This window comes from Rosa chinensis, chromosome 3 (assembly GCF_002994745.2).
Source record: "Rosa chinensis cultivar Old Blush chromosome 3, RchiOBHm-V2, whole genome shotgun sequence".
Lineage (NCBI taxonomy): Eukaryota > Viridiplantae > Streptophyta > Magnoliopsida > Rosales > Rosaceae > Rosa > Rosa chinensis.
In genome coordinates, this window is record NC_037090.1 from 7669491 (window position 1) to 7697480 (window position 27990).

At 40.2% G+C, this 27990-nt stretch overlaps 5 protein-coding genes across 5 annotated transcripts; 1 reads left to right on the top strand and 4 right to left on the bottom strand.

Annotated features, from left to right (window-relative positions):
• Positions 1 to 7961: 7961 nt before the first annotated feature.
• LOC112195099 lies at positions 7962 to 9370 on the top strand. The gene is made up of 2 exons (XM_024335456.2): positions 7962 to 8105; positions 8423 to 9370. The coding sequence occupies exon 2, from the start codon at positions 8454 to 8456 to the stop codon at positions 9225 to 9227; it is 774 nt and encodes a 257-aa protein (XP_024191224.1). The 5' UTR covers positions 7962 to 8105; positions 8423 to 8453; the 3' UTR covers positions 9228 to 9370.
• A 112-nt stretch (positions 9371 to 9482) lies between these two features.
• LOC112195100 (pentatricopeptide repeat-containing protein At4g38150) lies at positions 9483 to 10781 on the bottom strand. Its single transcript, XM_024335457.2, has 2 exons — positions 10696 to 10781; positions 9483 to 10531 (listed from the first exon to the last, which is right to left on the bottom strand). The coding sequence occupies exon 2, from the start codon at positions 10518 to 10520 to the stop codon at positions 9801 to 9803; it is 720 nt and encodes a 239-aa protein (XP_024191225.1). The 5' UTR covers positions 10521 to 10531; positions 10696 to 10781; the 3' UTR covers positions 9483 to 9800.
• A 1798-nt stretch (positions 10782 to 12579) lies between these two features.
• Positions 12580 to 15421, bottom strand: LOC112191459 (pentatricopeptide repeat-containing protein At5g02860). The gene is made up of 3 exons (XM_024330808.2): positions 15283 to 15421; positions 14115 to 14839; positions 12580 to 13664 (listed from the first exon to the last, which is right to left on the bottom strand). The coding sequence occupies exons 2-3, from the start codon at positions 14824 to 14826 to the stop codon at positions 12958 to 12960; spliced, it is 1419 nt and encodes a 472-aa protein (XP_024186576.1). The 5' UTR covers positions 14827 to 14839; positions 15283 to 15421; the 3' UTR covers positions 12580 to 12957.
• An 821-nt stretch (positions 15422 to 16242) lies between these two features.
• On the bottom strand, positions 16243 to 19232 carry LOC112195381 (pentatricopeptide repeat-containing protein At5g65560). The gene is made up of 3 exons (XM_024335801.2): positions 19100 to 19232; positions 17902 to 18635; positions 16243 to 17294 (listed from the first exon to the last, which is right to left on the bottom strand). Exons 2-3 carry the CDS (start codon positions 18629 to 18631, stop codon positions 16585 to 16587), a joined length of 1440 nt encoding a protein of 479 aa, XP_024191569.1. The 5' UTR covers positions 18632 to 18635; positions 19100 to 19232; the 3' UTR covers positions 16243 to 16584.
• A 5951-nt stretch (positions 19233 to 25183) lies between these two features.
• LOC112195382 (pentatricopeptide repeat-containing protein At5g02860) lies at positions 25184 to 27744 on the bottom strand. The gene is made up of 3 exons (XM_024335802.2): positions 27708 to 27744; positions 26411 to 27151; positions 25184 to 25974 (listed from the first exon to the last, which is right to left on the bottom strand). Exons 2-3 carry the CDS (start codon positions 27135 to 27137, stop codon positions 25274 to 25276), a joined length of 1428 nt encoding a protein of 475 aa, XP_024191570.1. The 5' UTR covers positions 27138 to 27151; positions 27708 to 27744; the 3' UTR covers positions 25184 to 25273.
• Positions 27745 to 27990: the final 246 nt, after the last annotated feature.

Below are 27990 nucleotides of genomic sequence, written 5' to 3' on the forward strand. Positions count from 1 at the left end.
GTCTATTGGAGGGCAATAGAAGTTTTGAATTAGATGTAATCTCCTTATTTTTTTCTTTAATTAAAGTTTTATTTGTCTAATTTTAGGAAGATTAGTTCCCATTCCGGCAATCGAAAGTTCTATTAGGGAACAATAGACGTCTATTGGTGGGCAATAGAGGTTTATTGTACTCTATTGGAGGGCAATAGTCGTCTATTAGGGGGCAATAGACGTCTATTGGGGGGGGGCAATAGACATCTATTTATGGCATTCTGTGGGCGGTGGTCGGTGACCGGAATCCAGAGAAAGTTGGCCAGAATCCGGTTATCTCTGGCAAAGTCTCCTATGGTTTTTCTCTCTCTCTAAGTAACAAAGAGGTGAGGGTAAAATGGTATTAAAAAAATTTAAAAAATAAAATAAAAAATAAAAACCTTAATGGTGTATTAGGGAAAACCTCCTTAGACTGTTTTGGGTAAGAGGAAATTAAAAAAACTTAATGAGGAAAGTGGGAAAAAAATCTCTAGAAATGGGGTAAATGGACAAAAACCCTAGAAATAATTCTAGAAAAGTTGCACAGTATATTAATATACTGATTCGTCAAATATACTAATTCGATACAGAAGTAGACTAATTCGAAATCAAATACATAAAACAAGTTTATTTCTATATTGAACTAGTTATGAATTCTGATTTGGATCTGAACTTAAAATCATACATTAGAAAAATGACTAATATGAAGATATAATTTGTAAGTGGTTAGATCACATCCAATTACTCGACTGAAACATTTTGTTAGCTTGTCGCTGCCTAACACTGTAAACGTCAAAACTGTGCAGCTCCCTAACAGATTGTAATATAGATGCTTAATCAATAATCATCTTTACTCTATTAGGATTTTATATCCAACTCCGACCCATTTGTATATGAAGTCGATTTGATTATTTTTCACGCGCATCATACAATGTAGTAGAGAATTAGGAATATTCCACTCGGTTTGTTCCTCACTTCACAGCACAATATACAAACCCTAATCCGCTCCATATCTTTCTCTCCTTATAAACACTTCTCGGATTCTTCTCAGCCCAAAATCCTCTCATCAAATTCGACATTTTTATCGAGTATTCAATCTTCATCAATGTATTGCACGCCTTTGGAGCTAACGCTGGTCTCCGCCCATGACATCAAGTACGTCAACCTCTTCTCCAAGATGAACGTATACGTCGTCGTTTCGATCACCGGCGGCGCCAAGAAGCAGAAACTCAAGACCCCCGTCCACAAGGGAGGTGGCATGATGCAGTCGGATTGATAACTAAGTTTACCAGCAATAAACCTAAGCAAAGGATTCTGGACTCCACCAGAGATAAAAGAGAATAATCTCAATTTTATTGATTAAAGATGAAAAGATCCATTCTGCAGCCTTAAGGCGGCTTATTTATAAGAAAATAAACCCTAGGGCGACTAACAATGAAACCCTAAAGCCCATGGGTAAAAATGAAATCAACCCGAAAATAACTAAGAAAACCAAAACGACGAAAAATAGAAAAATGCAGTTTTGAGGCCCTAAACGACCCCGGAAGCCCGAAAAAGGTCACAGGTCGTGGCAAAGCGATGAGTTTGAGTTCTGGTGCGATTCCCTTTCCGGAAAGGTAAGGTGCGTCCCAATCGGACTCCGAAAGCCCGTTTCGCGTCTACTAGTCACTTTTCGTTTTCCTCCTTTAGCACGATCCAATTGTTCTTCAAATTGGGCTGCCATTTGTCCTGCATCAGTCTCCTCCACCTCCGAAGAACTCGACCCAGAGTTCTCTTCAGGATAAAGAGTCTCATCTTCACGAAACTCATGCAGATCAGCAACATTGAAAGTGTTAGAAATGCCCATTGAATCTGGAAGTGCAACAACATAAGCATTATCATTGATCTTCTTCACCACCTTAAAAGGACCATATTTTCTGGGCTTTAGCTTGTTATAGGTACCAACAGGAAATCTCTCCTTCCTCAAGAACACCATCATGTCATCACCTTCCTGGAACACTTTAACTCGCCGATGCTTGTCAGCTGCAGCTTTATACTTTGCATTAGTTTGTTCCAACTTGGCCTTAACTGATTCTCTAACAAACTGCACATCCTTGGCCATGCTTGCAGCAGCAACACTAATACCAGAAACTTTAGGAAGCTTTACCAAATCCACTACATGTCGAGGCACAGCAGTATAAACTAAGGAGAATGGGGACTTCCCTGTTGCACTATGCACAGCACTGTTATAAGCAAACTCCACCTGTGGCAAAGCATAATCCCATTGTTTGGACCGATCTCCATAAACACTCCGAACCATGTTACCCAAAATTCTATTAGTAACCTCTGTCTGTCCATTAGTTTGAGGATGAGCTGTGCTGCTACTGTTCAAGGTTGTTCCAAACATTCTCCACAACGTAAGCCAAAAGTGACTAAGGAATTTCGTGTCTCTATCAGAGGTGATGGACTTGGGCACTCCATGCAAACGAACCACCTCCCTGAAAAACAGTTTGGCTATATTGGACGCATCAGTAGTCTTCTTACAAGCTATAAAGTGCTCCATCTTAGAGAACCTGTCAACTGCCACAAACACAGAATTCACACCTCTTTGGGTACGGGGTAATCCTAGCACAAAATCCATAGCAAGATCCTGCCAAATATCATCAGGAACAGGTAAAGGAAGATAAAGTCCTGTGTTTTGGGACTGACCCTTAGAAACCTGGCAGGTGTAGCACTTCCTCACGATAGTTCCTGCATCCTTTTTCAACTGTGGCCAGAAATACCTCTCCTCAAGGCTTGCAATAGTTTTGTCTCGGCCCAAGTGTCCACTCAAACCCCCTTCATGCAGATCTCTAATCAGTTTTTCTCTCAAAGAAGAACTAGGGATACATAGCCGATTGCCTTTGAATAAATACCCTTCATTCACATAAAAATCTGCAACTGCATTATTGCTACTGCACTTGGCCCAGATCTCCTTAAAATCAGTATCTTCCTCATACAACTCCTTCAAGAGCTCAAACCCCACAATCTCCTGAGCTAAGGTGACCAGCAAGGAAGCCCTCCTACTCAAAGCATCTGCCACCCTATTAAGAGTACCAGATTTATGTTGAATCACAAAAGGAAATTTCTGCAGAAAACTCACCCACCTTGCATGCATCTTATTCACAGTTTTCTGACTATTAAGGTATTTCAAGGCTTGATGATCCGTGAACAGTACAAATTCTCTCTGAATCAGGTAGTGCTCCCATTGCCTCAATGCTCGGAACACTGCATAAAATTCTTGATCATAAGTACTCCACTTCTGACAAGCTTCACTCAGCTTTTCACTAAAGAATGCTACTGGTTTCTTCTCTTGTGACAATACAGCACCTACTCCCACGCCACTAGCATCACATTCAACCTCAAAAACCTTATCAAAATTAGGAAGAGCGAGAACTGGTGCAGTACAAAGTTTCTCCTTGATCAAGGCAAAACTCTTCTCTTGTTCCTCTCCCCACTGGAATTTGTCTTTCTTCAAACATTCAGTAATATGGGCAGTAATGGTACTGAAATTCTTCACAAACCTCCTGTAGAAGGTAGCTAAACCATGAAAACTCCGTACCTCAGAAGCTGTTTTTTGGAGCTGGCCATTCTCTTATAGCTCGTACCTTCTCTTCATCAAACTGAATGCATGCCTTCTTCTCCAACCACAAATCCCAGAAATAATAACTTGTTGGTGCAGAATGTACATTTTTTCAGGTTGATGTACAGTTTATTCTCCTGTAAAGCTCACAAAACCTGCTTCAAATGCACCAGATGTTCTTCTTTGGTCCTGCTATATATCAGTATATCATCAAAATACACTACTACAAATGAACCTATAAAAGGGCGAAGAACCTAGTTCATAAGCCTCATAAAAGTGCTGGGTGCATTAGACAACCCGAATGGCATAACCATCCACTCGTACAAGCCATCCTTGCTCTTAAAAGCTGTCTTCCATTCATCCCCTGGCTTAATTCGAATCTGGTGATATCCACTTCGAAGGTCTATCTTGGTAAACACTTTGGAACCTTCTAGCTCATCAAGCATGTCTTCCAAACGAGGAATAGGAAACCTGTACTTCACAGTTATCTTATTAATGGCTCTGCTATCAACACACATCCGTCATTGATTGCCCTTCTTAGGAACAAGGAGGACTGGAACTGCACAAGGAATCATAGTCTCTCGAATAAACCCTTTTTTCAACAAGTCTTCAATCTGCTCTCTCAAAATCTCATTCTCCTTGCGACTCATTCGGTAATGTGGCAGATTGGGCAAGCTAGCTCCAGGCACAAAATCAATCTGATGTTGAATGTCTCTCATAGGTGGTAGCTCGTTGGGCAACTCATTCGAGATTAACTCCTCAAATTCCCCCAACATGTCCTGCACTTCCTTGGGGATCACCACTTCTTCCTTTTCTGCAGACAACAACCCCTTTATCACCACTGGACAGAAAACCTCAGATTCTTTAAAGACCCTGTCCATCTCAAGTTCACTGCTAGACAAGGTCAGGAAACTCTCCCCTTTCTTCACACCAGATTTCTCAAATTGACACACAGGAGCCATAGCAATTTTATGGTTATTCCACATAAACAACATCACATTGTCCCTGCCTTTATAAGTCACATCCACATCATATTGCCAAGGACGTCCAAACAAAATATGACAAGCATCCATATCAATAATGTCGCACAAAACTTCATCTTTATAATGCTTACCAATGGATACCGGTACTTTGCAGGATTCAACAACTCGAACTTATGGACCTTTCTTGACCCACCCGAGGGAATAAGGTGTCTCATGAGGCTGCGTAGGTAACTGCAAATACTCCACCAGTTTCTTGGCTACAAAATTTTCGCAGCTTCCATTATCCACAATTAAATTGCACACTTTGTTATTAATGGAACAAAGTGACCTGAAAATATTGCGCCGCTACCCCTCTTCTTTAGGACATAGTAGAACCCGCTGCAACACAATATTAACCTTCTCAGGAGATTCCTCCTCCGCAAACTCAGCCCCATCATAATCGCCATCTCTTCCAACTTCTTCTTCATCCTCATCATAATTATCTATAAGGGAAGTTCTCCTCTTAGGGCATACATTAGATCTATGACCAGGCTTGTTGCATCGATAACAAACTTCTGTTGTAGGCCTAGCATAAGGGTTATTAAGCCTCTGGTTCGGGGCCCTATTTTGAGCACCACTAGAACTGCCAGCCTCTTTAAAAGGAGGATTGGAAATCCTAAAAGCACCTTCTGTTTTCTGCAGTGTGGGTTTACCCTTGTCAGTTGAGGCGTTTACTAAATCTGTGCTCCTTTGGTAGTTATATCTCTAGAAAGAAGAAGCTCGTGAAGGCTTCTCTAACAACTCTGCCTTCAATGCTAGGTTTGAAGCTTCTGCCATAGTATGAACAGTTTGCAACCCGATTTTCTCCTGAATGGAAGGCTTCAGCCCACTAACATAGCTAGCCACCTTCTGCCCTTCAGTTTCTCCTAATTCATTACGCTCTGAGTAGCGTAAGAACTCAGCGGTGTAATCAGCCACTGTCCTAGTTCCCTGGACACATTCAATATACAACCTGTACAAAATCTGCTCATAATCGTCCGGCAAGAACCTCTCCATCATCAGTTGCTTCATTCTTCGCCATGTTTTAACACCCTGCTTCCTCTGCTTCTTTCGGGTGTTCTGCAATTTATCCCACCAAACTGCAGCAGTACTCTTCAATCTCCATGCAACATGCTTAACCTGCTTGTGTTCAGGAACTTCCATAATCTCAAAGAACCTGTCCACCTGAAGCTGCCAATCTAGATAATCTTCTACACCCAAGTTGCCTGAAAAGAAAGGAATTTCGGCCTTGACTTTGTAATCTTGGTCAGCTTGTCCTTGAGGTTCATATTGCACGATTTCTTCTTCAGACTCAGATTCTGAAGTATGAACAACAACCTCTCTACGTGGAGCCCTAACTCGCTGGCCTCCTTCCCTGCCTCTATTTCGATCGTTGTTGTTGTGGTTGTTTCTCTCTCCCAACAACCCACGAATTTCTCCAATCTGTTGGTCCATCCGATTGTTCATGGTGTTGATGGCAGCAGTAAACGCTGCCGTGAGAGCTTCGATATCTGATTTTGTAACTTCACCCATTGCTACCAAGGTAAATAGGAGAGACAGGGAAGACCTGCTCTGATACCACCTGACGCAGTCGAATTGATAACTAGGTTTACCAGCAATAAACCTAAGCAAAGGATTCTGGAGTCCACCAGAGATAAAAGAGAATAATCTCAATTTTATTGATTAAAGATGAAAAGATCCATTCTGCAGCCTTAAGGCGGCTTATTTATAAGAAAATAAACCCTAGGGCGACTAACAATGAAACCCTAAAGCCCATGGGTAAAAACGAAATCAACCCGAAAATAAATAAGAAAACCAAAACGACGAAAAATAGAAAAATGCAGTTTTGAGGCCCTAAACGACCCCGGAAGCCCTAAAAAGGTCACAGGTCGTGGCAAAGCGATGAGTTTGACTTCTGGCGCGATTTCCTTTCTGGAAAGGTAAGGTGCGTCCCAATCGGACTCCGAAAGCCCGTTTCGCGTCTACTAGTCACTTTTCGTTTTCCTCCTTTAGCACGATCCAATTGTTCTTCAAATTGGGCTGCCATTTGTTCTGCATCATGGCACCAATCCCAAGTGGAACCACTCCCTCAAGTTCACGCTCGACAACGCCGCTCTCAACCAGGACCACCTCAAAGTCGAGATTCAGCTCGTCTCGGACCGCACCCTCCGAGACACCAAGATCGGAAAAGTCGTTATTCCGGCAAAGGAGTTGCTTCAGTATTCCGGCACGGGCGTGAGCTACCAGCTTGTGACGCGCAAGGGCAGATCCAAAGGGAGCGTCAGCTTCAGGTACAAGTTGGGCGAGAAATACTGGGTTGAGCCCGAGCCAAAACCCGAGCCCGTCATGGCTTACCCCGCCGCGGGTTATGGAAACCCGCCAGTTGTGCAGCGGCCGAAGAAGTCCAAAAAAGGAAAAGTGACGCTTGGTTTGTTTGCTTTGATAATTATGGGTGGATTCTAGGAATTCTCTAACATTGGGTTTTCATTTTGGTAATTTCGTTTTCTGAGTAGTAGTAGTTTTGAGTTTTAATTATCAAAAGAAGTTTCTTGACCTTAATTTCCTTGTTATCTTAACCTTAATGAGGATCTTAATAAAACCAAACATTCTTTTCCACGGTGTCTTCTTCTTATCTAGCATCCGATTTCAACTGCTCAAGATAATCTCATTCGTATAATTATTATCTTGATCTTTTTTTTTTTTTACTTTCATTCAACTATCAAGATGTGATGGACAGATATACAAAATATGATAGACTGATATGCAAAATATTGGATATAAACAATTTACAACATTGGTCGAACAGTTAGCAATGGGGAGTGTCAATCCCAAGCCCAGGTTTACCAACACCGACACAGAGGGAATGTTTGCTCTTTTGGTTTGCTTTGAAGTTAAGAATTTGAAGTTTAATAGGAATATTTCTAAAAATGTATATTAATATATGGGTTTATCAAGTAGACTAAATTTATACAAAAGCAGACTACTTTAATAGAAAAGATAGACTAGTTCGAAATCAAGCCAAACTCATACACTAATACATATAGAGAGTTTACCTCTATATTGAACTAGTTATGAATTCCAATTTGGGTTTGAACTTCAACATTAAAAATGGATAAGGCATATAAAAAGAAAAAATAAATTTTTAGAAGCTAGTATTTATCGGTTCGATTTAGAATTAAGCAAAAGTACATTTTAAACGGGTATTAAAATGAAGAAATTATTTGTTTAAAATGAAGAATGTGAAGACTGCCAGCTGTCATTTTCTGTTTCGGTTTGTTATGCCTATTTGAGGTAGCTTAGCTTTCAAACTCTAATCGATAATTCTGGTGATGCTCGCTTGAGTCGTTTCCGCTCTCGTTCATATCTGTCATGGCTATTCTTGACGCCACAGTCCTAGGGTTTTGATTTTCTGTAGATTGATACCAAAGTTGCTCAGTTCCAACTAAGATTAATTGGTGAAGAGGGCATTTCCTCGAACTCCAACTGTGCAAAAGGTCATCTCTTTTCTTTAATGCCATATGGATTTCCTGGGCTTAAGTTTCACTATTTGTGTTCGAATCCGCTACTATTACATGAGTTCCGATGATCTTTGACCTTATTTTGCTAGAAGTTTCAGTATTTGTGTTCGATTCTGCTTCTATCACATGAGTTATAATGATATTCGTGCTCAAAGTCTCAGTATTTGCGTTCTAATATGCTACTATCACATGAGTTTCGATGATGTAGACCTTGCTAAAAAATTTCAATATTTGTGTTCAAATCTGCTACTATCGTATTGACTTATGTTACTGGTTATGTTGTTCTTCCTCAGTGGCTACTACCACCCAAGACAATTAATTAAGATGGTGCCTGGCTATGTGGCTCACCCAGGTCAACTCGAAGCCGCCCCACCACCACTGGAGGTAGACGGCCCAATTCCAGACAACAACAACCACATCACTAGACCGCGCACCTCCGTCTTCCGCAAACTCTTGTTCATATGCTACATCGTTTGGGTGGTGTATTTGTTAGTCATGCAACCCAAAACCCCCAAGTTCAAGGTCGAATCGGCCACTGTTCAGCTCAATACAGAAGGCTCTAAGTTAACCGCCCAGTGGGATATCACTCTCCTCGCCACCAACCCCAACCACAACTTCAAATTCTATTACAAACGCGTCCAGGCCGATGTCCGCTACGCGCTCGGTTCTTACTTCCTTTTCACGCTCGTGGAAAAGCCGCGTCCTTCCTTTGTTTTGAACAAAAGTAACCAGACTCGTGTGGAGTTGAAATTGAGTGTGTGGAAGGAATGGCTTGGCCAAAAAGTGGTAGAGGAAATCTCCTCTCGTGAAGTGGTGAGTTTCGGAGTCGAACTCAGCTCTCAGGTGTGGTTTATGTCTAGACTAATGCCTCCGGGACGTGTTTGGCTGGTCGTCTCCTGTGACGAGGTCGATTTCAGGTTTTCCTGGAATAATCGGACCGGAAAATTGACGAGTCAGTCAGGAAAGTGTGTTGTTAAGTACGGAATGATATATATCTCTGAATGCTTAGTTACTTCTTCTTTCCTCTTCTTCGTTATTTGGGCTTGTTGCGTTTGTGATTCAAAGCCACGCAGATCAGCACGCGTCGCGCCTAGCTAAGTTATGGGCGATAGCACATTAGCACTCAGGTGCAGCACTGCAGAACTTGAAATGTAGAGGCTACTGTAACCTCTTCCATAGTCAGGAGGGGACCTCCTCATGAGCTCTGTAACTTTTTCAAGTCAATATGAAACTCCTCTCTGAGGTTGGTAGATAATGGCAATCCTTATTCTATATTTCAATTTACATCATAAACCTCCATTGCATTTCTATTTCAGTATTTTTTTTTACACTAACTGTCTTAATTCATATTTCACAAATCACAAAAGAAGCTAGGATATCATAGAGTCTTCAATTACATTTCAATGTCCTAAACAGTAGTCAATCACAGAGCTAGTAAACAAAAGCTACTTAGGACAAACCTTTCCGTTTGATTCCGAAAGTTTAACTTCTAACTCGAATCTATAACATAGGTAATGGAATGAGCAATCCAATTCCCTAAGAGAATCTCGATGACACCTCTCATACCCACAAAACACAGAACCTAGGACACCAAAAGCTTTCCATTTGATTTCAGTCTTTTAACTTCCAACACTGCTCTAGTTACCTAACATAAAGCAAGATTAATAAGCATTACTTGCCAAAGAGGATGTTGAAGAGGCTTCTAACCATAGGTCCCCTTCTTCCCATAAGAACCTCCCTTACAGCCTTCTCGTCCGGCTCAAACCCCTTGGCTTTCATGTCCTCCAGGAACTGCTTCGCCTCCTCTGTCTTCCCCCGCTGCGCAAACCCCTTAAACACCGCAGTATAAGTCAATGCATTGGGCTTCATTCCCATCCCCATCATCTCCAGCATGTACTTCTTAGCAACAACAAGGAACTTCGGATCAGCGTCTCCGGCCAGAGTCTCAATTAGAATACTGTAAGTGTAAGAATTGGGTGTGACCTTAGAGGCCAACATCCTCTTGTATGCCTTGAGAGCATCCAAGGTCCTGCCCATTTTCGCATACTCCTCAATGATGCCGGTGAAGACCACCACCCCAGGCATGTTACCCTTGTCCATGACCTCAGCCCCAATCTCCGCAGCCTCAAGGTTGTAGCCATCCATCGACAGACCCTCAACCATCTTCACAACACTCAAGATAACACCGGCGGCATAGAAGTTCACCTTCTCATAGACTTCTGCCAAGTCCTTGGGGTCATTTGGACAGACCACAATGGGCTCGGGGCCCTGTTGGTAAGGAGGAGGAACGGGGTCGTAGACATTGTCAATCTCTAATAATCTCTCTATCTCCTCGGAAGTGTTAGCCTTCGCCTTAGTCTTGCTCTTGGATTTAGAGGTTTTTCTTGTCATTGTAGTAATCCCTATAGAAACCAAACACGAAAATTGAAGCAATCAAGATAAGAGGGACATTTTACTCAAATTTCTCAGCAACAAAACAAAGTGTGAGACTAAAGATTGGGGAGGAACATAACCCTAGAAAGATAGAGAACACAGTGAAATTTGATGTGAAGGAATTAAGGGTTACCTGGTACAGACTACAGAGAAAGAAGATGGGACTGTACGTTTTCTTGTGGATAGTGAAGGACTGGAGGAGGCAATAGAATTTTTTGGAAACCGCTGCTAAAACCTCTCTCTCTTCTGGTATTTATTACTCAATATGAAAATTTAAATCAAATTTGGGGTATAATTGTAATTTTTGGATTTTGCATTTTTTAAAATGGGTTATATGGCGGGATAGGTGTTTTTTTGTCCACATTCCCGCCCAAATTTAAGCGGGTGCCATTACGGCGGTTACCCGCCCAATTTTTTTTTTGTTACTATTTAAAAAAAAATTCCAACTATAGTAATGGGAATTATAACATTGCAACATTTTTTTTTCCTTTCAAAATCCTACAAAAATAATATTCTTGAAAGAAACCTCCAAAACTCCAAAAGTGTATTTCTTAATTGCACAAAAGTAATATTCTTGAAAGAAAAGGATATGAAAGTGCAGTCATTATAAAAAAATAAAAAAGGGTGCAACATTTCAGTCTGAGCTAGTAAAAGTAGTGTTTCACTGATTCGGTGATTCACGCAAAAGTTAAAAAAAAGTTGCAGGCTTGCAATAGATTAAGCATGGGGGAGGAGGTAAGGTTGCCTTTTTTGTACAAGAAATCTCTGCCTAGTTTCTGGCCTAGTCTACAAGAACCAAATCAAGTCCCCATGTCCTATATATGCAGCCATCGATGGGTCTTGTCCTCTCACGCTAGCACAGTTGCACAGAGAAATCTGTAAATGCAGGACTTATGTGCATGTTAGATACGGTGCACCTTAATCTCCTACCATACACGTGTCTAGAAATCAATGGTACAGGATTTAGAGACTTCGATGTTTGAGTTGGAGCTTCCCTCCACATTCGTGAGTTAAATGCACCTAAATTTCTGTTCGAGGAAAATCCTCTGTTTCTGCCATTACTGTTGGTAAATTGTAAGAATATCAAGCCAATGTTATGAAATACCGCTTCGAAGAGTTGTGCAATACCTTAGCAAGAATAACATAGGAATGTTCAAACAGATGGAGGGGTATTGATCCTGCTAAATCAGATGATTGATGCTCTGATTAAGCAGAGGTTATTTTACTACAACTTATCGATCCTGCTTAATCTTCCTTTATATGATTTTGTATCCCCTTCATATATTGGCTCACAACAAGTACATGAGAATGAAAGATTTCCCTTCAATTATGTAATGAGGAGATGGGAGATGGAGGTTGAAGCTATTATTTACAACACACAACTTCTATTTTCCAGAAAATCTCTTATGTTGTACCGATAAATCATAATGATTTCTGCTTCCAGAGACCTAAAGAGTTAATTTGTCCCATCAGATGCTCCACTTACTTCTCAGCAGTCAAGGCCCCTTAGATAATTAAACAAAAAATGCCCAAGGATAGGAAATGTGAAACATTTGTTTGAAATAAAATTTGGTTGACTTCAAGGGCCTGTGCCAGAGCTGTTCTTCAGCCAGTAAATGTAACTTACAAATAAAAAACTAAAGAATGCATCAAGTTTCACTAGCGTTAGGAAACTTATGTGGCTGTTTTTTTCTTTTTGTAGATTTGTTCACGAGGGGGAAGTTTCCCTCTCTTTTATTTCGCTGTTAATTTTGTTTTATCTCTTGGACGATGTATTTTTCTTCTTTATTATTAATAATTTGAGTTGGGGGACGGGCGGTGGGTTCCCAGAGTGGGGAAGACCCTTCACCTTCGGGTTTGAGGGTGGGACTTGTACCCTACATTGTCTGTCTCCGATGAACTAATATCGCCTAATCCCTTTCTCCTTAAAAAAAAAAAAAAAAAAAAAAAAAAAAACGAGTTAAAAAACATAATGGCCAAAACAAAGCCACAGGGCTTTTATAACCCCCTCATAAGCTTTGTAGCTTCTTCATTTAGATGTAAGTCTACAAAGATGAACTGGACCAACAATTGTAAACAGAAATAGCAAAGCCACACAAAAGAGAAACTAGGCATCAGAAACATGTCGATTGCATTTCAAGTTCTGAACATAAGCCTAAGTCAATTATCGGCATGATAGAAATGGCTGAATGAGCAATCTAGTTGCCCACACAATACAAAAGCAGCTAGGACATCAGGTACTATATCCTAGTTCACCTGTGACAGTATATCTAACAAATAGCAATCGTAATTCTTACCTACAACAGCACAGCATAGAACTTAGGACATCAACGGGGAGAGGGAATACCATTTGATTTCAGGTTGTCTAGAAAGAGCAATGGGATGAGCAATAAATCTACTTGCCAAAGAGAATTTTGATGACTGTTTTAATAACAGGCCCTTTTCTGTCCTTGAGAACCTCCATCACAGCCTTCTTGTTTGCCTTAAACCCCATAGCTTCCATCTCCATAAGAAACTCCTTCCCCTTCTTCACATTATCCTCCTCTAGCCGGGCAAAGGCCTTGAACACTGGGGTGTATGTCCTGGCATTGGGCTGCATTCCCTTACCCATCATTTCCAGTAAGTAATTCTTGGCATCACCAAGAAAGTTGGAGTCTTTAGCGAGTGCCTTAATCAAAACACTGTAAGTGTATGCGTTTGGGCAAACTCCAAGGGATAACATGCGCAAAAACACCTTGAGAGCATGCTTGGCCTCATCATGCCTGCCATAGATCTCGATGACACCAGTATGAGTCACGACTTCAGGCAGATTATGATCCACTTCTAACGCAGTCCTGATCTCCTCGACTTGGGACAAGAATCCATCATTTTGTAGCATGTTGAGCATCCTGGTCACAGTGCTGACAAGGGCTCCAGTCCTGCGCATTGTGTCGAACATTTGCTCCAAATCTTTCGGGTTTTCTGGGTCGTCCTCAATGACTTGTTTCTTGCTGAAAGGAACATAGCTCTCAGGGGGGTACTTCGACCAGTCAATGTCTTTGGTGCGCTTCCTTACAACATCATCATCATCGTCTGACTCGTCTGAATAGTCATCAAAGTTATCTGAATAAGAGTAAGAAACATCAAAGAAGTGATCAAAGTTATTAGAAAATAGCAATCATAATTCAAATCCACATGACACAGAAGCTAGAAGGATAACAGAACCATTTACATGCCATTTCAAGTACCTTTCAAGTACCTCTAACACTCATCAAACATAGATAAAGAAAAAGGAATAAGCAATCAACATGGAATTTCCCATACAACACAACAGCAGCTAGGGATCAGATGTATTTATCAATTCATTCAATTGTTGATGGTTTAAATCTCAATTCATACACACGACAACACAAAAGCTAGGACAACAGATATATCTACGGATTCACTACTAGTTTAACCATCAATCCTAATTCAAACCCACAAAAGAAAAGCTTGGACATCATAAACATATCCATAGGATTTCATGTTTTCAACATAACAAAGGAACATAGTTATAATGTTGAATCTCCTCACCAAATAGAATATCGAAAATGCTTTTGACAACAGGCCCTTTAACCTTAAGAACCTTTCTGAAAGCCCTCATTGCTTTCTTGTCAGCCACAAACCCACTAGTTTTCATCTCCTCAAGAAACTGCTTGGCCTCTTCCATCTTCTCCTGACCTGCAAATGCCTCAAACACAGTGGTGTATGTGCTGGCATTCGGCTGCCATCCCTTCCCCATCATCTCCATCACAAACTCCTTAGCAACACCATGAAAATTGGGGTTGGGGTCTTTGGCCAGAGCCCTGATGATCACACTATAAGTGTAAGCATTGGGGGCGCAATTTTCAGAATCCAACATTATCCGGTACACATGGAGAGCCTCAGCGGTCTTGCCGGCTTCAGCATACTCATCAATGATGCCGGTCATGGTCACAACCGGGAGCAAAACACCATGGTCAGCGTATAGATCCCCAATCTCCATAGCCAAGTCCCTGTAGCCGTCTGTACCCAAATTGTCGAACATCTTGACAAAACTCTTGAAAAAGCCTTCACTGGTGTTCCTAACCTTGTCGAAAACTTCCGGCAAGTCCTCGGGGTCTCCTGGTCCAAGGCCAATGGTGAACCGGTGGCCTTTCCAAGGACATGAAGGAATGGGGGTATCAAAGACTATATCGCTACAGTGGGGGCTGTTAATCTTGATCGTGCTAATCTTGGTGTTGGATTTGGAGCTTTTGCTCGCCATTGTTAATCAATTTCTGAGAAAAACAAGAATTGAAGCAATTAATCAACAGAACAAAAAAAAATCTGAACAGGAATTTAGCCTAATTAATTAGCTTCATCTTTCTCTCACAACAAAACCAAGTCACAGATTCTTGACGAACCTACACCCTAGAAAATGAAATCTACAGCCAATCAAACTGGAAATCTGAAAAATCAAGAATTGAAGCAAGCAACAGAACATGAAATTGAGCCTAATTAATTAGCGAACACTAGCTCTCACAACAAAACCAAGTACGAAAATACAAGTCCTAATCACAGATTGATGAAGAGCCTAAACAGAAAAACCCTAGAAAACGAAACCTGCAGTCAAAATTGCTCACATATTTCTTCCAAATTTGAGGCACCAAAACATATTGAAAAGCTATGGCGCACAAATTAAGCTATGCTGCTATAGCGCTTAATAGAAGGAACTGATTACCTCGAGTAGCAAATGAAGGAGGAGCGAGGAAGAAGACGCTTCTTCTGCTTCTTCTTTTTCTTCAGAGGCGAATTTAATTGAAACTGAGTTAAGGAACTTGCCTAAAACCCTTTAGTCTTTCCAGAAACTTCTGCTTTCTCGGTTATTTAGCCAGGTATTTATTGAGTTGGTGTTTAGGAGTATTTTCCCTATTTCAAGTTAAAAATCTATGACTCGGAAATGGAAACTTGCAAAAGAGGGAAAATGGGATCCAAAAAATAATAATAATAATAATATCTCTACGTGTGTATCTTATTATCTTTTATGAATGTATATTTGACATTCATCGACAATGTATATCTGTATCTAGTCTAATTCATTTTTTCAAATGGTAACAAATTACATGCAAAGAGCTATTATTATTATTATTATTATTATTATTATTGGAGGATAAATGGACTTTGCATGTGTCATTTTGTAACTTGATCTATTTCTAACTCGATTCTTAACTTTCGCTCACCACTTGCACCAAATTGTAAGAGCTTGGTCAAATATCCATTTTAATTGGACTAATCATGGGTAAAATTATGTACGTCTAAGACTTTGTCATACAATTCAAGTTCTTTTTCCATTAATTCTGTGGATGGTTACTCCTGCTTTGCTTAATTTTTTATCCTCTGCCATGAATTCCCTCAGTTGTGTGCCTGAAGATGGCAGGGAGGCTGAAGCTAGCTATTGAGTGTTAGTTTGGATCACTTCGAAGGCCTGTGCATGCTTGAGAAACTTTTCGGCATCAACAATGACAGCAAAATATGGATGCAATTGTGACTTCTACAGCAAAATTAATAGTAAGTTATAAGCAGAAAAGTGAGGAATGCCCGGTAAAATTAGGAAACTGAACTGCCATCCTCGACTGAAAACCACACAAGCTGTACGTGTTACTTCTTCATTCAAATTCTAATTCAACATTGTAAATGGGCAACTCATTATGTCAAAAGACTAAACCGGGTCATATTTAGTAACTAAGAGAGAAGAGGGCATTCAAGTTTTGACACTAATAAAAACATACGGAAGAGGAATCGGCAATCTACATGCTGAGCAGCAAGGACATTACACACGATTCCACACAACACAAAAGCTATGAGATCAGAAACAACTTCTAAGCCACTTAATAGTTCATCTAATGTAGTAGCAATCCTAGCTAGTTCATATATACCTGCTCACCCGGTAGTTAGGACTTGGGACATGAGACATTATAACCGGATTCCAGGTTTCTAAGTTTTGACACTAATCTGAATGGAGCAAGTGCATTGATCGATATATCTACTCAGCAAAGAGAATGTTGATGACCATTTTAGCAATAGGTGCTTTTTTACCCTTCAGAACTTCCTTCACAGCTTTCTTGTTAGCTACAAAACCCCTGGCTTTCATCTGCTTCACAAACTCCTTAGCCTCCTTCAACTTATCCTTCCCCAGCTGGGTAAAAGCATAAAACAAAGTGGTGTAGGTCTTGGCAGTGGGTTGCATTCCATTCCCCATCATTTCCAGCACATACTGCTTGGCATCATCAAGGAAGTTGGGGTCTTTAGTGAGTCCCTTGATGAGAACACTATAGGTGTATGCGTTGGGAGCAACACCAAGGGATATCATCCTCTGGAACACCCTGAGAGCCTCCTTGGACCTGTCAGCCTTGGAGTAGATCTCCATCATGCCGGTGTGAATCACGACTTCGGGCATATCATTAGATTCACAAAAAGAATATATCTTGGCCCTGATCTCTTGAGCCTGAGATAGGAAGCCTTCACGTTCTAGCATTTTGAACATCCTTACCACAGTTTTGACAAAACCTTCGGCGGTGTGCATCTTGTTGAAGACTTGTTGAAAATCTTTGGGGTTCTCTGGGTCATTTTCAATATCAGGAATCTTGAGGAGAGGAGTTACAAAACTATAAGGAGAAAGCTTCTGCAAGTCGATCAGTTTGTAGAATTTCTTTATATCATCATCGTCATCTGAGTCGGAGTACTCTGAGTCATCTGAATAAGAGAGAGAGAGAGAGAGAGAGAGAGAGAGATAACCTTGGTGTTAAACTTCGTCTTGGGTTCAGACCTGAATCAACTGGTCAAGGTAAATAAAAGTAAATCCTATTTTATCTCCACACAACACCAGAAGCTAGGAGGGCATCAAAAACATTTCCACTTCGTTTCAGCTTTTAAACCTTAATGTGAATCAAACATTATAAGAGGAAAAGGGATTGCACATAAACAGAAAGGTTGCTAGAGCGTCAAATACATTTACCAATCCAAATCACCAGCACAAAAGCAAAATTACACTCACACAATGCAACAACACAAAAGCTACAACATAAAAAACGTTTCCTCCATTTCATTTTAAGGTTTTAACTTCTGATACTAACTAAACATATAGATAGAGCAACATGAATCAGCGCTGTATTTGCAAGCACATAATAAGATCAGCTAGGACATGCATCAGAACATTTACCAATTTAGTCCACTATTTAATTAGTAATCACAATTCATTCCCACAGAACAACACAAAAGCCAGCTATTTCCAGTTGATTACAAGTTCAAAGACAAAACAAATATCGATTACAATTGAATCATGAGCAAGAGACCTACTTACCAAAGAGAATGTTGTGAATGCTTTTAACCACCAGTCCTGTAGTCCCCTTGAGAGCATCAATCACAGCCATCTTGTCTGCCACGAAGCCCTTGGCTTCCATTTCCTCCCGAAACTTCTTACCCTCTTCGACCTTCTCCTGCAAAGCAAATGCCTTAAACACGGCAGTGTAGGTCTCGGCATTTGGCTGCCATCCCTTTTCCATCATCTCCAGTATGCACTCCTTTGCAACCTCAAGAAATTTGGGTTCCGGGTCTGCAGCCAGTGCCTTGATGAGGACACTATATGTGTAAGGGTTGGGGACACAATTAGAGACCAAAAGAATCAGGTACAACACCAGAGCTTCCATGGTCTTGCCAGCATCCGCGTACTCCTCAATGATGCCGGTGACCACAATAATCATGGGAACAATGTCCTTTTCCGTCAACTGAGTTTCAATCTCATGAGCCAAGTCCTCATAGCCGTCTTTTAACAGATTACCATGCATCCTGACAAAACTCTTCATGAATCCTTCGGTGGTGTTCATCACCTTGTTGAAAACTTCCGGCAAGTCCTCCGGTCCTCCTGGTCCAGGGACTATGGTGGGCCCGCCTCCCCAAAGAGATGAAGGAAGTTTTTCCTTGTCAAACAGTAAGTTGATATAAAGGGGTCTGTTAATCTTGATCCTAGTCTTGATTTTGGGTTTGGAGCTTGTGCTTGCCATTGTTGCTTTCAAGTTTGTGTCAGAGTACATGATTCTGTTAAGTAAAAACCCAAAAAGACAAACTTTAGCAGATTAAACAATACCCCATGTTTGCTTATCCTTGCCATTGTTAAATTTCACCATTGCATCAAAGAAAAAATCATCTAGCAAACGTAAAATAGGAAAAAAACAAATAAAGCAACCAAGAGATTGTATTTGCCATTGTTCATATATTAACAAAGCTCATGTCAACCCAAAAAAAGAAAACTTCAGCAAAACCCAAAAGACATTAATGGGTGTCATTATGTTTGCCATTGGAAATGAACAATCTGAAAAAAAAAACGAAAATTGAAGCAAACCAAGAGAGAAGCAGAGTAAAAAGCAAACAAATTCTAGAAATTAGTAAAGCTCGCAGATTTCTCCAACAAAATAAGGCTTTTTTTTATCAAAACAGTAAGGAATGGTGCAAATTGAAAAGTGAAGACTTGTTACAATGCTTCATCGAAGGGAGGAACTAACCTTTACCTCCGCCTCCGGTGTAGAAGCAGGGATGAGCAGGAAGAAGAAGACTCAACACTGTTGGTTTTCTTATTTGCTATCAAGGACTCGAGGAGGCAAATTCAATTTGAGGAAAGGCCTTCACCATTTGGTCTTTTTTCCTTCCAAAAAAAATCTATTAATTAAATAAAAAACACTGTTGCTAAAAAAAAAGTGGGTTCCGTTAAATTTCAGTTTTTAGACTATCAATAAAATGACAAAGCGTCTAGAAAACTCATTATATACATTGATTTGTTAAGTATTAATTGAGCGGTTACTTTGACGTATCATACGTTATAACTGGTCAGTTATTGTTCAAGAAAATAATGTTTAACCACCATTAGATTTAAATCCAATGGTAAAGATAATTATTATTAAGTTAAGGTGTTTTGTTTTCCACCTTTAGTTGTAAATCTAAAAGTTATTGAGCATAAATTTTTAGGGAGTGAAATTTGCAATTTTTGAAAACCACACACCTTCTTAATATTTTAATAGTTTCTTTTGTTCTCTTTATATTTCTTTCCGACATTGCCCTTACCACCATAACTTTTTGAGTCCTTCCATCTCTCTCTCTCTCTCTCTCTCTCTCTCTCTCTCTCTCTCACTCAGTGGAACCTCTCTTCCTTCTCATCATCTTCCCATATCTCTGATCACACAATTAGATCATTCATTTGGTTTTGTTACCTAATCTGGGAATTACATTAATTAGATTATTTTTCTCTGATTGTCAATCTCTCTTAATCTTGATTTGTCTCGTGATTAAACAACCAAACATCTCCTCTCCTTTGCTTTTCACAATCTTGATTTGCCGAATAAATTGAATTTCGTATTGTTTTGACTGTGATTGAAACTCAAAAGGTTGAAGAGGAACAACCCATAAAACAAGTGGTACCTCAAGACCGTATCCTAAGACATAGACGAACCCTCTCCGGGCTTGTCTATGCCATGAGATCGAAATCTCAGCCACTGCCCAGATTTCGATTACAGCGGTGATGCCAAAACCCGTCGCCGGCAATTCACAGCCCGACTCGTCTCCTCGATTGCCCTTGCCCCCGATCTGAGAAGAACAAATTGAAATCGATCTACACATTCCAAGATAAAACAACCATTCGCCTAGGATCACGATCCTCTCCCGGACCAGAAAGTAACGGTGGGAGCACCGGCATCGTTTGGCCGGGAGATCGAACTTGCTTTCCTCTATTCTTCTTCTCTCTGCGCGTGAGGCACGTTCTAAAACCTTTTAATTGGTACGAAACTACTTTATCAAACTAAATGAAAGCCACAAGCATTGAGCCACTTTGAATTGGGCTTTCCCAGTTCCTTTGCCATGATGACTCTATTAGAGGATTATGAACAACTGTATTCATAATTTTGGCCTTGTTGCTGGGTTTTTTCTATCGAGTTGGACTGTTGGAGAGAGATTAGAGAGCAGGGGAAAATAAAGTAACTGAGCAGGGATATTTTAGGAAGAGGAAAAAGCATCAGCCAACTAAAACTATTAAAATATTAAGAGGGTGTGTGGTTTTCAAAAATGGGAGTGCAAATTTCACTCCCCAAATTTTTTTGTCAGCAACCAATGGCGGAGTCAAGAATTTAAGTTTACTGGGACACAAAAGAATAATAATGTACAAAATTTTTAAATGTAATTTCTATCAATTACAATGGTGATTATGCTCAACCAGATTTCATATTTTGAAATCGTTGCATAATAGTCTCATCATTTATACTAATAAAACTTTCTTTCTCAATATATGAAATCAAGCAATCCTTCATAAACTTGTCACCCGACTATGTAAACTAGTGAAGACTCGTTCATAGCAGAAAATACTGATAATCGTTACTCGACGATACACACACACACATGTTATTGATATAATAAAATATTTTTTTAAATCGTATATGTATTAGACTTGAAAATCTGTAAGTAATATGAAAATAGGAATCATTAAGATTCTATTATTAATGTTAAAAAAATTTAGAAAAGAAAAATATTATGTAAATATTAAATAATATTTACAGTGATTAATTATCAAGGTTGGGAGGCTAGGAGCACCAAAATCTCACAAAAAAGAACCAAAAAAGGAGCACATGAGTCCATCATCGTTAGCAAGTTTAAAATTAATTTAAAAATATATAACAAAATCAAATTGTAATAAAATATTAATATACTATATATATTATTATTATTTTTCACAAAAATTGAGTGGAGCACAGGATCCATTAGGCCTTTGCCCTTGCCAGCAACTGATCAAGTAAACACCAGTGATGACTAGAAATTTACTCAATTGAAAACGTCTATTATTGTGTTCTGATTTGATTAGATGTGTGAACAAAACGTGTATTATCAATTGATTTTATGTTTATCAAGTTGAGATTATAACCACTGCAAGTGGCTTAGTGGTTCTTGCCTAGTTGGATGTGTTCTCCAACTTATGTTCGAATCCCGAAGCTGTCAAAATGACCAGACACTGTGCTACAATGTACAGTTAGAGCATTTCACATGCGCTGAAGGGTTTATCTTTGGGTTCTCCTTGACAAAATCAAAAAAAAAAAAAAACGTTGTGATTATTGAAGTTATCATTTCTTTAATCAGAGACATGCACCAGGCGTATTTTTGCACAACAAAAAGTTAATAATCTAAATGGATCGGTCAATGTATCTACTTGCCTGAGAAAATAGTGATGATCATTTAATCATATCAACTGTTCATATCAGTCAATCAATCAAGATTTCAATTTGCCATAAGCATGGGAAACTTGCTAATTAATTTAAAATACACATACGTAAAAACCCATCAAACACACTGGAAATTACATAATCATATAGAGTGATTACTTAAGCCACATTACAACAGCTAGCTAATCTAGATCCATTACAGAGAGATCAGCAGATTAACACCACTAGCTATAATTAAACCACCTCAATTAGCCAAAAGCTCTCTCATTTAACTAAATTAATCCAACTGGGTCCAGAAACCCTAAGCTTCTTACGGATGTCCCCCAAGCTTAAAGACCCGGAAGACCATAACAGTCACCGCAGCAGCGACCAGACGCACACGGAGGTTGAGATGCGACACCGTCATGAAAGACGCGAAGGCAAAGGTGGCGAAGGCGCAGACGAGCGAGAAGTCCACAATCCCACGGCGAGGGAGACCGGAGGCAAGGGATCTGATATGGCAGAGGCAGAGTGTGAAGCCTACGCTGAACACAACATCGAATAGATCAACGGTTGATTTCTCGTCGTCCATGGCTGCCGGAGAGGGGGGGGAGAGAGAGAGAGAGAGAGAGAGAGAGAGAGGGTTTTGGGTGCAGCTGCTTTTACCATTTCCGACATTTATATAATTGGAACTAGGGTTCTGGACCTATCACAATCCGAAACGTGTCCTTGTTGCTTCTAAGAGCTTCTAAGAGCAGATCGAGATTTTGGATTTTTGCCTTTTATAAAATTTGGAAATTTCTGGGGAGCCCGCTCAATCTGAAACCCTAGTTCCTTGTTACCACTTGCCGACCTGCCTCGATAAGTCTTGGTTACTGCGAGTTATTACTAGGCGTACAGCAAAGGTTAAAAAGCTCCGGGCGTTGCAGTGTTTCAGGCTTACAGCCAAGGGACCATGAAGCAGGTTGCCATTTTTGTGAAAGAAAGCTTGGCCTAGTGGCCCGTTCAGTGATGGCCAACCCAACACTCTTGCCTCTTCAATCTTGTCGTCTTTTAATTCAAATTTACTTGCTGACAAACCTTTAGTGTAGCAGTAAGAATCGTAATTTGCAATTAATTACCTCCAACCTCCACATTCCGTAAGTGGATGCCTTAAGAAAGGTTATGAACGTTTTTTTTTTTTTTTTTTGAAGCAAAGGACAACAAACTTTATTGATGAATTAACGTGTACAAAGAGTAGAAAAAAATCCATCAAAAGTCCTGGAGGGACATGCCCACTCCATGAAACTTGTGCACCAGACAACAAGGCATACTTAGCCACCTTATGTGCTAGTTTATTCGATTCCCTATAAACATGAGAAAAGAATGATCCTGCCAGAAAAGATAATAAAGAAGAGATATCATCAATAATTCTGCCAAAAACTGAGGTATCCTCACCTTCAGCGCAAATAGCTTGCACAACTTGTAGACAATCAGCCTCAAACATGACTGGCCCCAGATTGTTATCCACTACTACCTTGCATGCCAACCGACAAGCCAAGGCCTCAACTACCACAGGAGAAGCAACATCAGTACAAGTCCCACAGGCACCAGCCACCACCGTGCCAATAGAATCCCTGATTACCACACCCAAACCCCCAGACCGGGTGGTCATGTCAAATGCCCTATCTATATTGGCCTTAAGCCAACCAGCTGAAGGAGGACACCAAGGCTTAACTTGGCGCCCCAGTTTGACGTTCTCAGGAATCCTTGCAGCCTTGAAAGAGTGAAATAAAGTAACAACTTGGAAATAAACTTGATGTGCAGAGCGGAATTGACCATACCACAAATGTTGGTTGCGCTCCTTCCACACCCCCCATAATAACATCATTAGCAGAGAGAAAGAACTCGGAGATACTACAGTATAGCACAAAGCCAACTACTCCAATAAGGAACATGGCGGTAGTCCGAACACAGATCCAAGGTCTGGTGCTAGACCAACAACATCCCTCACAAAACTGCACTCCCTACTGATATGGGAAATGGTTTCCTCCTCCCTATTACAGAATAGACACCCCTCACCAACAGGCACTCTGCGTTCCCTAAGCTGACCAGCAGTAGGCAAAATAGATGCACAAACCTTCCAAACATGCACCTTAACCTTACCTGGCACAGACGCATCCCATAAATGCTTCCAACTAGTTGGGATCACCATAGAGGAGGAATGATCCGAAATACCAGGGTGTAAAGAAGCAAAAGCCACCTTATAAGCGCTTTTAGTAGAAAAAAAGACCTTTGGACATGCCGCGGGTGCTAGAGTGTGGCAGATCTTTTTATTTTGAAATTAAGTGTACGACTTGCTCTCTACATCATACATCATTTGTTTTAGAGAAACTAATATCACCTAATTCCTTATTTAATTAAAAAAAATTATGAACATTTGAGTCGTCAATTGATTTCATTAGCCATTAATTCCGGGCACTAATTTAATACAAGAGAAAATGAATGCTCACTAGAGAAAATTTTGCGACACTCTGCCCGGTGCTACTTTGCTTCCTTACCGCGGTTGGAAACACACATTTTGCAGTTCCAGACTTCCAGTTGTATTATTGTATACTGTAGAGCTTCGGTTTCCTCGACAATCAAATCATTTTCAGAGCAGCTTGGTTAAGGGGGGTTAACTAGATTTACAGCCTCTGCGCTACCGAGAGCAAATTGTAGTCATATGCATGACTATTAGATCCATGGTATGGAGGTTGAAGTTATAGCTCAAAACTTCAATTTTTTCCAAAAGATTTTCTTGTTAATTAATTGGACTGATGAAACCCTATAATTCTAAAGAGACCTTAACCATTCAGTTATCCAATCAGAAGCTCCAATTTGGTTCTCAACATCCACACTTAAAATACCTCTATCTACTAAAGAGTCTAAGGATAGGAAACTGAAACTTTTACTTCACTTGTTGAAATACACTGCTATTGAATCTGGAAATACTTGAGCCTTGTAAGTACAAATTTTTCAATTACAGCTATGAGGAGAAGCCTGATGAATGCATCAAGTCCAGTAAAATGTTAGGAAACTGAAATACAGAACAGCCGGAAATTCTGCTCTGGTTCAAATATATATCTACAGATAGCCAACTTGTGGAAAATAGAGGCGTTTTATGCACTCTTTAGCAAAGGGGTTTTAAATCTCATCACAAGCTCTGTAACTTCTCTCCAAAGTTTCAAACAGGTCAAAAATTGTGAATAGAAATATGAACACCACACACCATAAAAGCTAGGACATGAGACACATTTCCATTTCAAGTTCTGAACTTCAGCACAAGTCAATTTTCAACACAAAAGGAATGACCAATCTACTTGCCCACACAACACAAAATTAGCAGCTAGGAAATCAGATATTGTTCCACATAACAAAAGTCCTATGACATGATCAGAAACATTCCCATATTCATTCCGTGGTATCCTAATTCATACCCACAAAACCACAACAGAGAAGTTAAGACAACAGAATGGTGATCTACTTGCCGAAGAGAATACTGATAACGGTTTCAACCACTGGTCCTTTTCTTCCCTTGACAACCTCCATCACAGCCTTCTTTTTAGCCCTGAATCCCTTGGCTTTCATCTCCATCAGAAACTCCTTCCCTTTCTTCACGTTATCCTCCTCCAGCCGAGCAAAGGCTTTAAACACAGGGGTGTATGTCCTGGCATTAGGCTGCATTCCCTTATCCATCATTTCCAGCAAGTACTTCTTAGCATCTTCAAGGAAGTTGGAGTCTTTAGCAAGTGCCTTAATGATAACACTATAAGTGTATGCATTTGGAGCAACTCCGAGGGATAACATGCGCAGGAAAACCTTGTGAGCCTCCTTGGCTTGATCACTCTTGGCATAGATCTCAATGACGCCGGTGTGGGTCACGACTTCAGGTATATATACTCCCAAGTCAAACTCAGCCCTTATCTCCTGGGCTTGGGACAGAAATCCATCTTTTTTTAGCATGTTCACCATCCTGGTGAAAGTGTGGATGAGGGGTTCTGTCTTGCACATTATGTCGAAGACTCGTTCCAAATCTTTGGGGTTTTCTGGATCGTCCTCAATGACGTGTTTGCTGCCAACATAGCCATCAGGAGGGCAGTTAAAATATTCCATCATTTTGTTGGACTTCTTTATAGCATCATCATCATCTTCTGAGTCACCTGAATAGTCTTCCGAGTTATCTACAGCCAACAACTAGTCAAAGTTAGTAAAGAACAGCAATCCTAATTCAATTCCACACCACACAGAAGCCAGGAGGAGATGAGAAACATGTCCATGTCATTTCAAGAACTCACCAAAGTATTAAACATAGATAAAGCAAGAGCAATCTACATGCAATTTCCCACACAACCCATTAGCACCTAGGTATCAGACGCATTTACCAACTCATTCAATGGTTCAACATTTCAACTAGAACTCCTAATTTATACCCACATTAGCACCAAAAGTAGGACATTACGTACAAAGATGAATTTGTAAACTGGTTTAACTAGCAATCCTATATTCTTAATTCAAACCCACACAAGATAAAAGCTTCCACATCAGAAACATATCCATTTGATTACAAAACAGAGCAAAGGGAATTAGTACATAATGCTCAGGGTACACTGTACTTACCAAACAGAATCTCAATGATGGTTTTGACCAGAGATCGTTTAGTCTTGAGAACATTTCTCATCTCCCTCATTGCCTTCCTGTCTGCCACAAACCCATTAGCTTTCATCTCCTGCAGAAACATCTTGCCCTCCTCCATCTTCTCATGCCCTGCATACGCCTCAAGCACGGCCGTGTAAGTCTTGGCATTGGGCTGCATTCCCTTCCCCATCATCTCCATCACACATTCCTTGGCAACCCCAAGAAAATTGGGCTCCGGATCCGCAGCTAGTGCTTTGATGATAACACTGTAAGTGTAAGCATTGAGGGCACAATGTTCCCAAATCATCCTGAACACATAAAGAGCCTCCATGGTCTTGCCAGCCTCAGCATACTCATCAATAATCCCTGTCACGATCACAATCTGGGGTACAACACCCTCTTCCGTAAGACTATTCCCAATCTCCACAGCCAAGTCCTTGTAGCCGTCTGTTAACAGGTTATCAAACATCTTCACAAAATTCTTCATAAAGCCTTCAGGGCTGTTCATCACCTTGTCAAAAACTTCAGGCAAGTCCTCCGGGTCCCCTGGGCCAGCCACGATGCCTGGCCTGTAGCCGTCTTCCCAAAGAGATGGAGGAAGGCTGTTACTGTCAAACACAATGCTACCAATGTGGGGGCTGTTAACCTTAATCGTAGTCTGGGTTTTGGTTTTGGACCTTGACCTTGACCTTGACCTTGAGCTTGCCATTGTTAATTTTCAGTCTACAGAACATAAACAGGATTTAAGTACCGGTCAATGAAGAATATGAAAAATCAAAAATTGAAGCAAACCAAGAGAAAAGGAAAATATATATAGACACTTTCTTCAGCTTTGTCACAACCAAGTTAAGTGTAAATTAAATCAAGTTGTAAACTACAGACTCAAGCCAAACAATACTCTAGAAATAGAAATGGGTCAAAGCTCCAACATTTCTTCAAATTGGGGGCTGTTAATTTGGTTTTGGTTTAGTGCTTGCCATTGCTAACTTTTCAGTCTAGAAAAACATAAATTGGAAAAACAAGTACTCTTTCAAGAATCTGAAAAATAAAAAATTGAACCAACCAAGGCAAAAGAATAGTATAAACAAACACTTCCTTCATCTTTCTCACAACAAAAAATCTAGTGTAAAACAAGTTCAGGGTTACAGATTCATACTCAACATAAACCCTAGAGAATGAAATCAATCAAAACTCTGAAATAGTGAAGATGAGGGTGCATATATTGAAGTTAGGTACGTTAATACATCATTACAATCAATTCTTCATGGAAAGAACTGACCTTTTTACCTCTGGTGTAGGAGTGGCGAGGAGTAAGGAAGAAGACTAGTTGATATGAAGGACTGAAGGAGGCAATACAATATATATATATATGGAAAGGCGCTGCCTTAAACCCTTTAGCCCTTCGAGAAACTTCTATTAATCCTGTCTTTTATTTATTATCTTGGTTTTCTTTTGGCTAATTAGCCATTTTACCTGTTGCTAGGTGTGTTCCATTAACTAGAATTTTCCATCTTTGGAAATTCCCAAATCGCCAATTAGTTTAGTTGACAAAACAAAGCTAA

What these genes read in the sequence shown, in the direction of transcription:
- LOC112195099 (XM_024335456.2), top strand. Translation starts at nt 8,454, where the DNA reads ATGGTGCCTGGCTATGTGGCTCACCCAGGTCAACTCGAAGCCGCCCCA.
- LOC112195100 (XM_024335457.2), bottom strand. Translation starts at nt 10,520, where the DNA reads ATGACAAGAAAAACCTCTAAATCCAAGAGCAAGACTAAGGCGAAGGCT.
- LOC112191459 (XM_024330808.2), bottom strand. Translation starts at nt 14,826, where the DNA reads ATGGCGAGCAAAAGCTCCAAATCCAACACCAAGATTAGCACGATCAAG. An exon ending in CATTTTCGATATTCTATTTG is followed by an intron (nt 13,665 to 14,114) that starts GTGAGGAGATTC and finishes ACTCTTATTCAG; the next exon opens with ATAACTTTGATGACTATTCA.
- LOC112195381 (XM_024335801.2), bottom strand. Translation starts at nt 18,631, where the DNA reads ATGTACTCTGACACAAACTTGAAAGCAACAATGGCAAGCACAAGCTCC. An exon ending in CATTCACAACATTCTCTTTG is followed by an intron (nt 17,295 to 17,901) that starts GTAAGTAGGTCT and finishes TCTCTTATTCAG; the next exon opens with ATGACTCAGAGTACTCCGAC.
- LOC112195382 (XM_024335802.2), bottom strand. Translation starts at nt 27,137, where the DNA reads ATGGCAAGCTCAAGGTCAAGGTCAAGGTCAAGGTCCAAAACCAAAACC. An exon ending in CATCATTGAGATTCTGTTTG is followed by an intron (nt 25,975 to 26,410) that starts GTAAGTACAGTG and finishes TGTTGGCTGTAG; the next exon opens with ATAACTCGGAAGACTATTCA.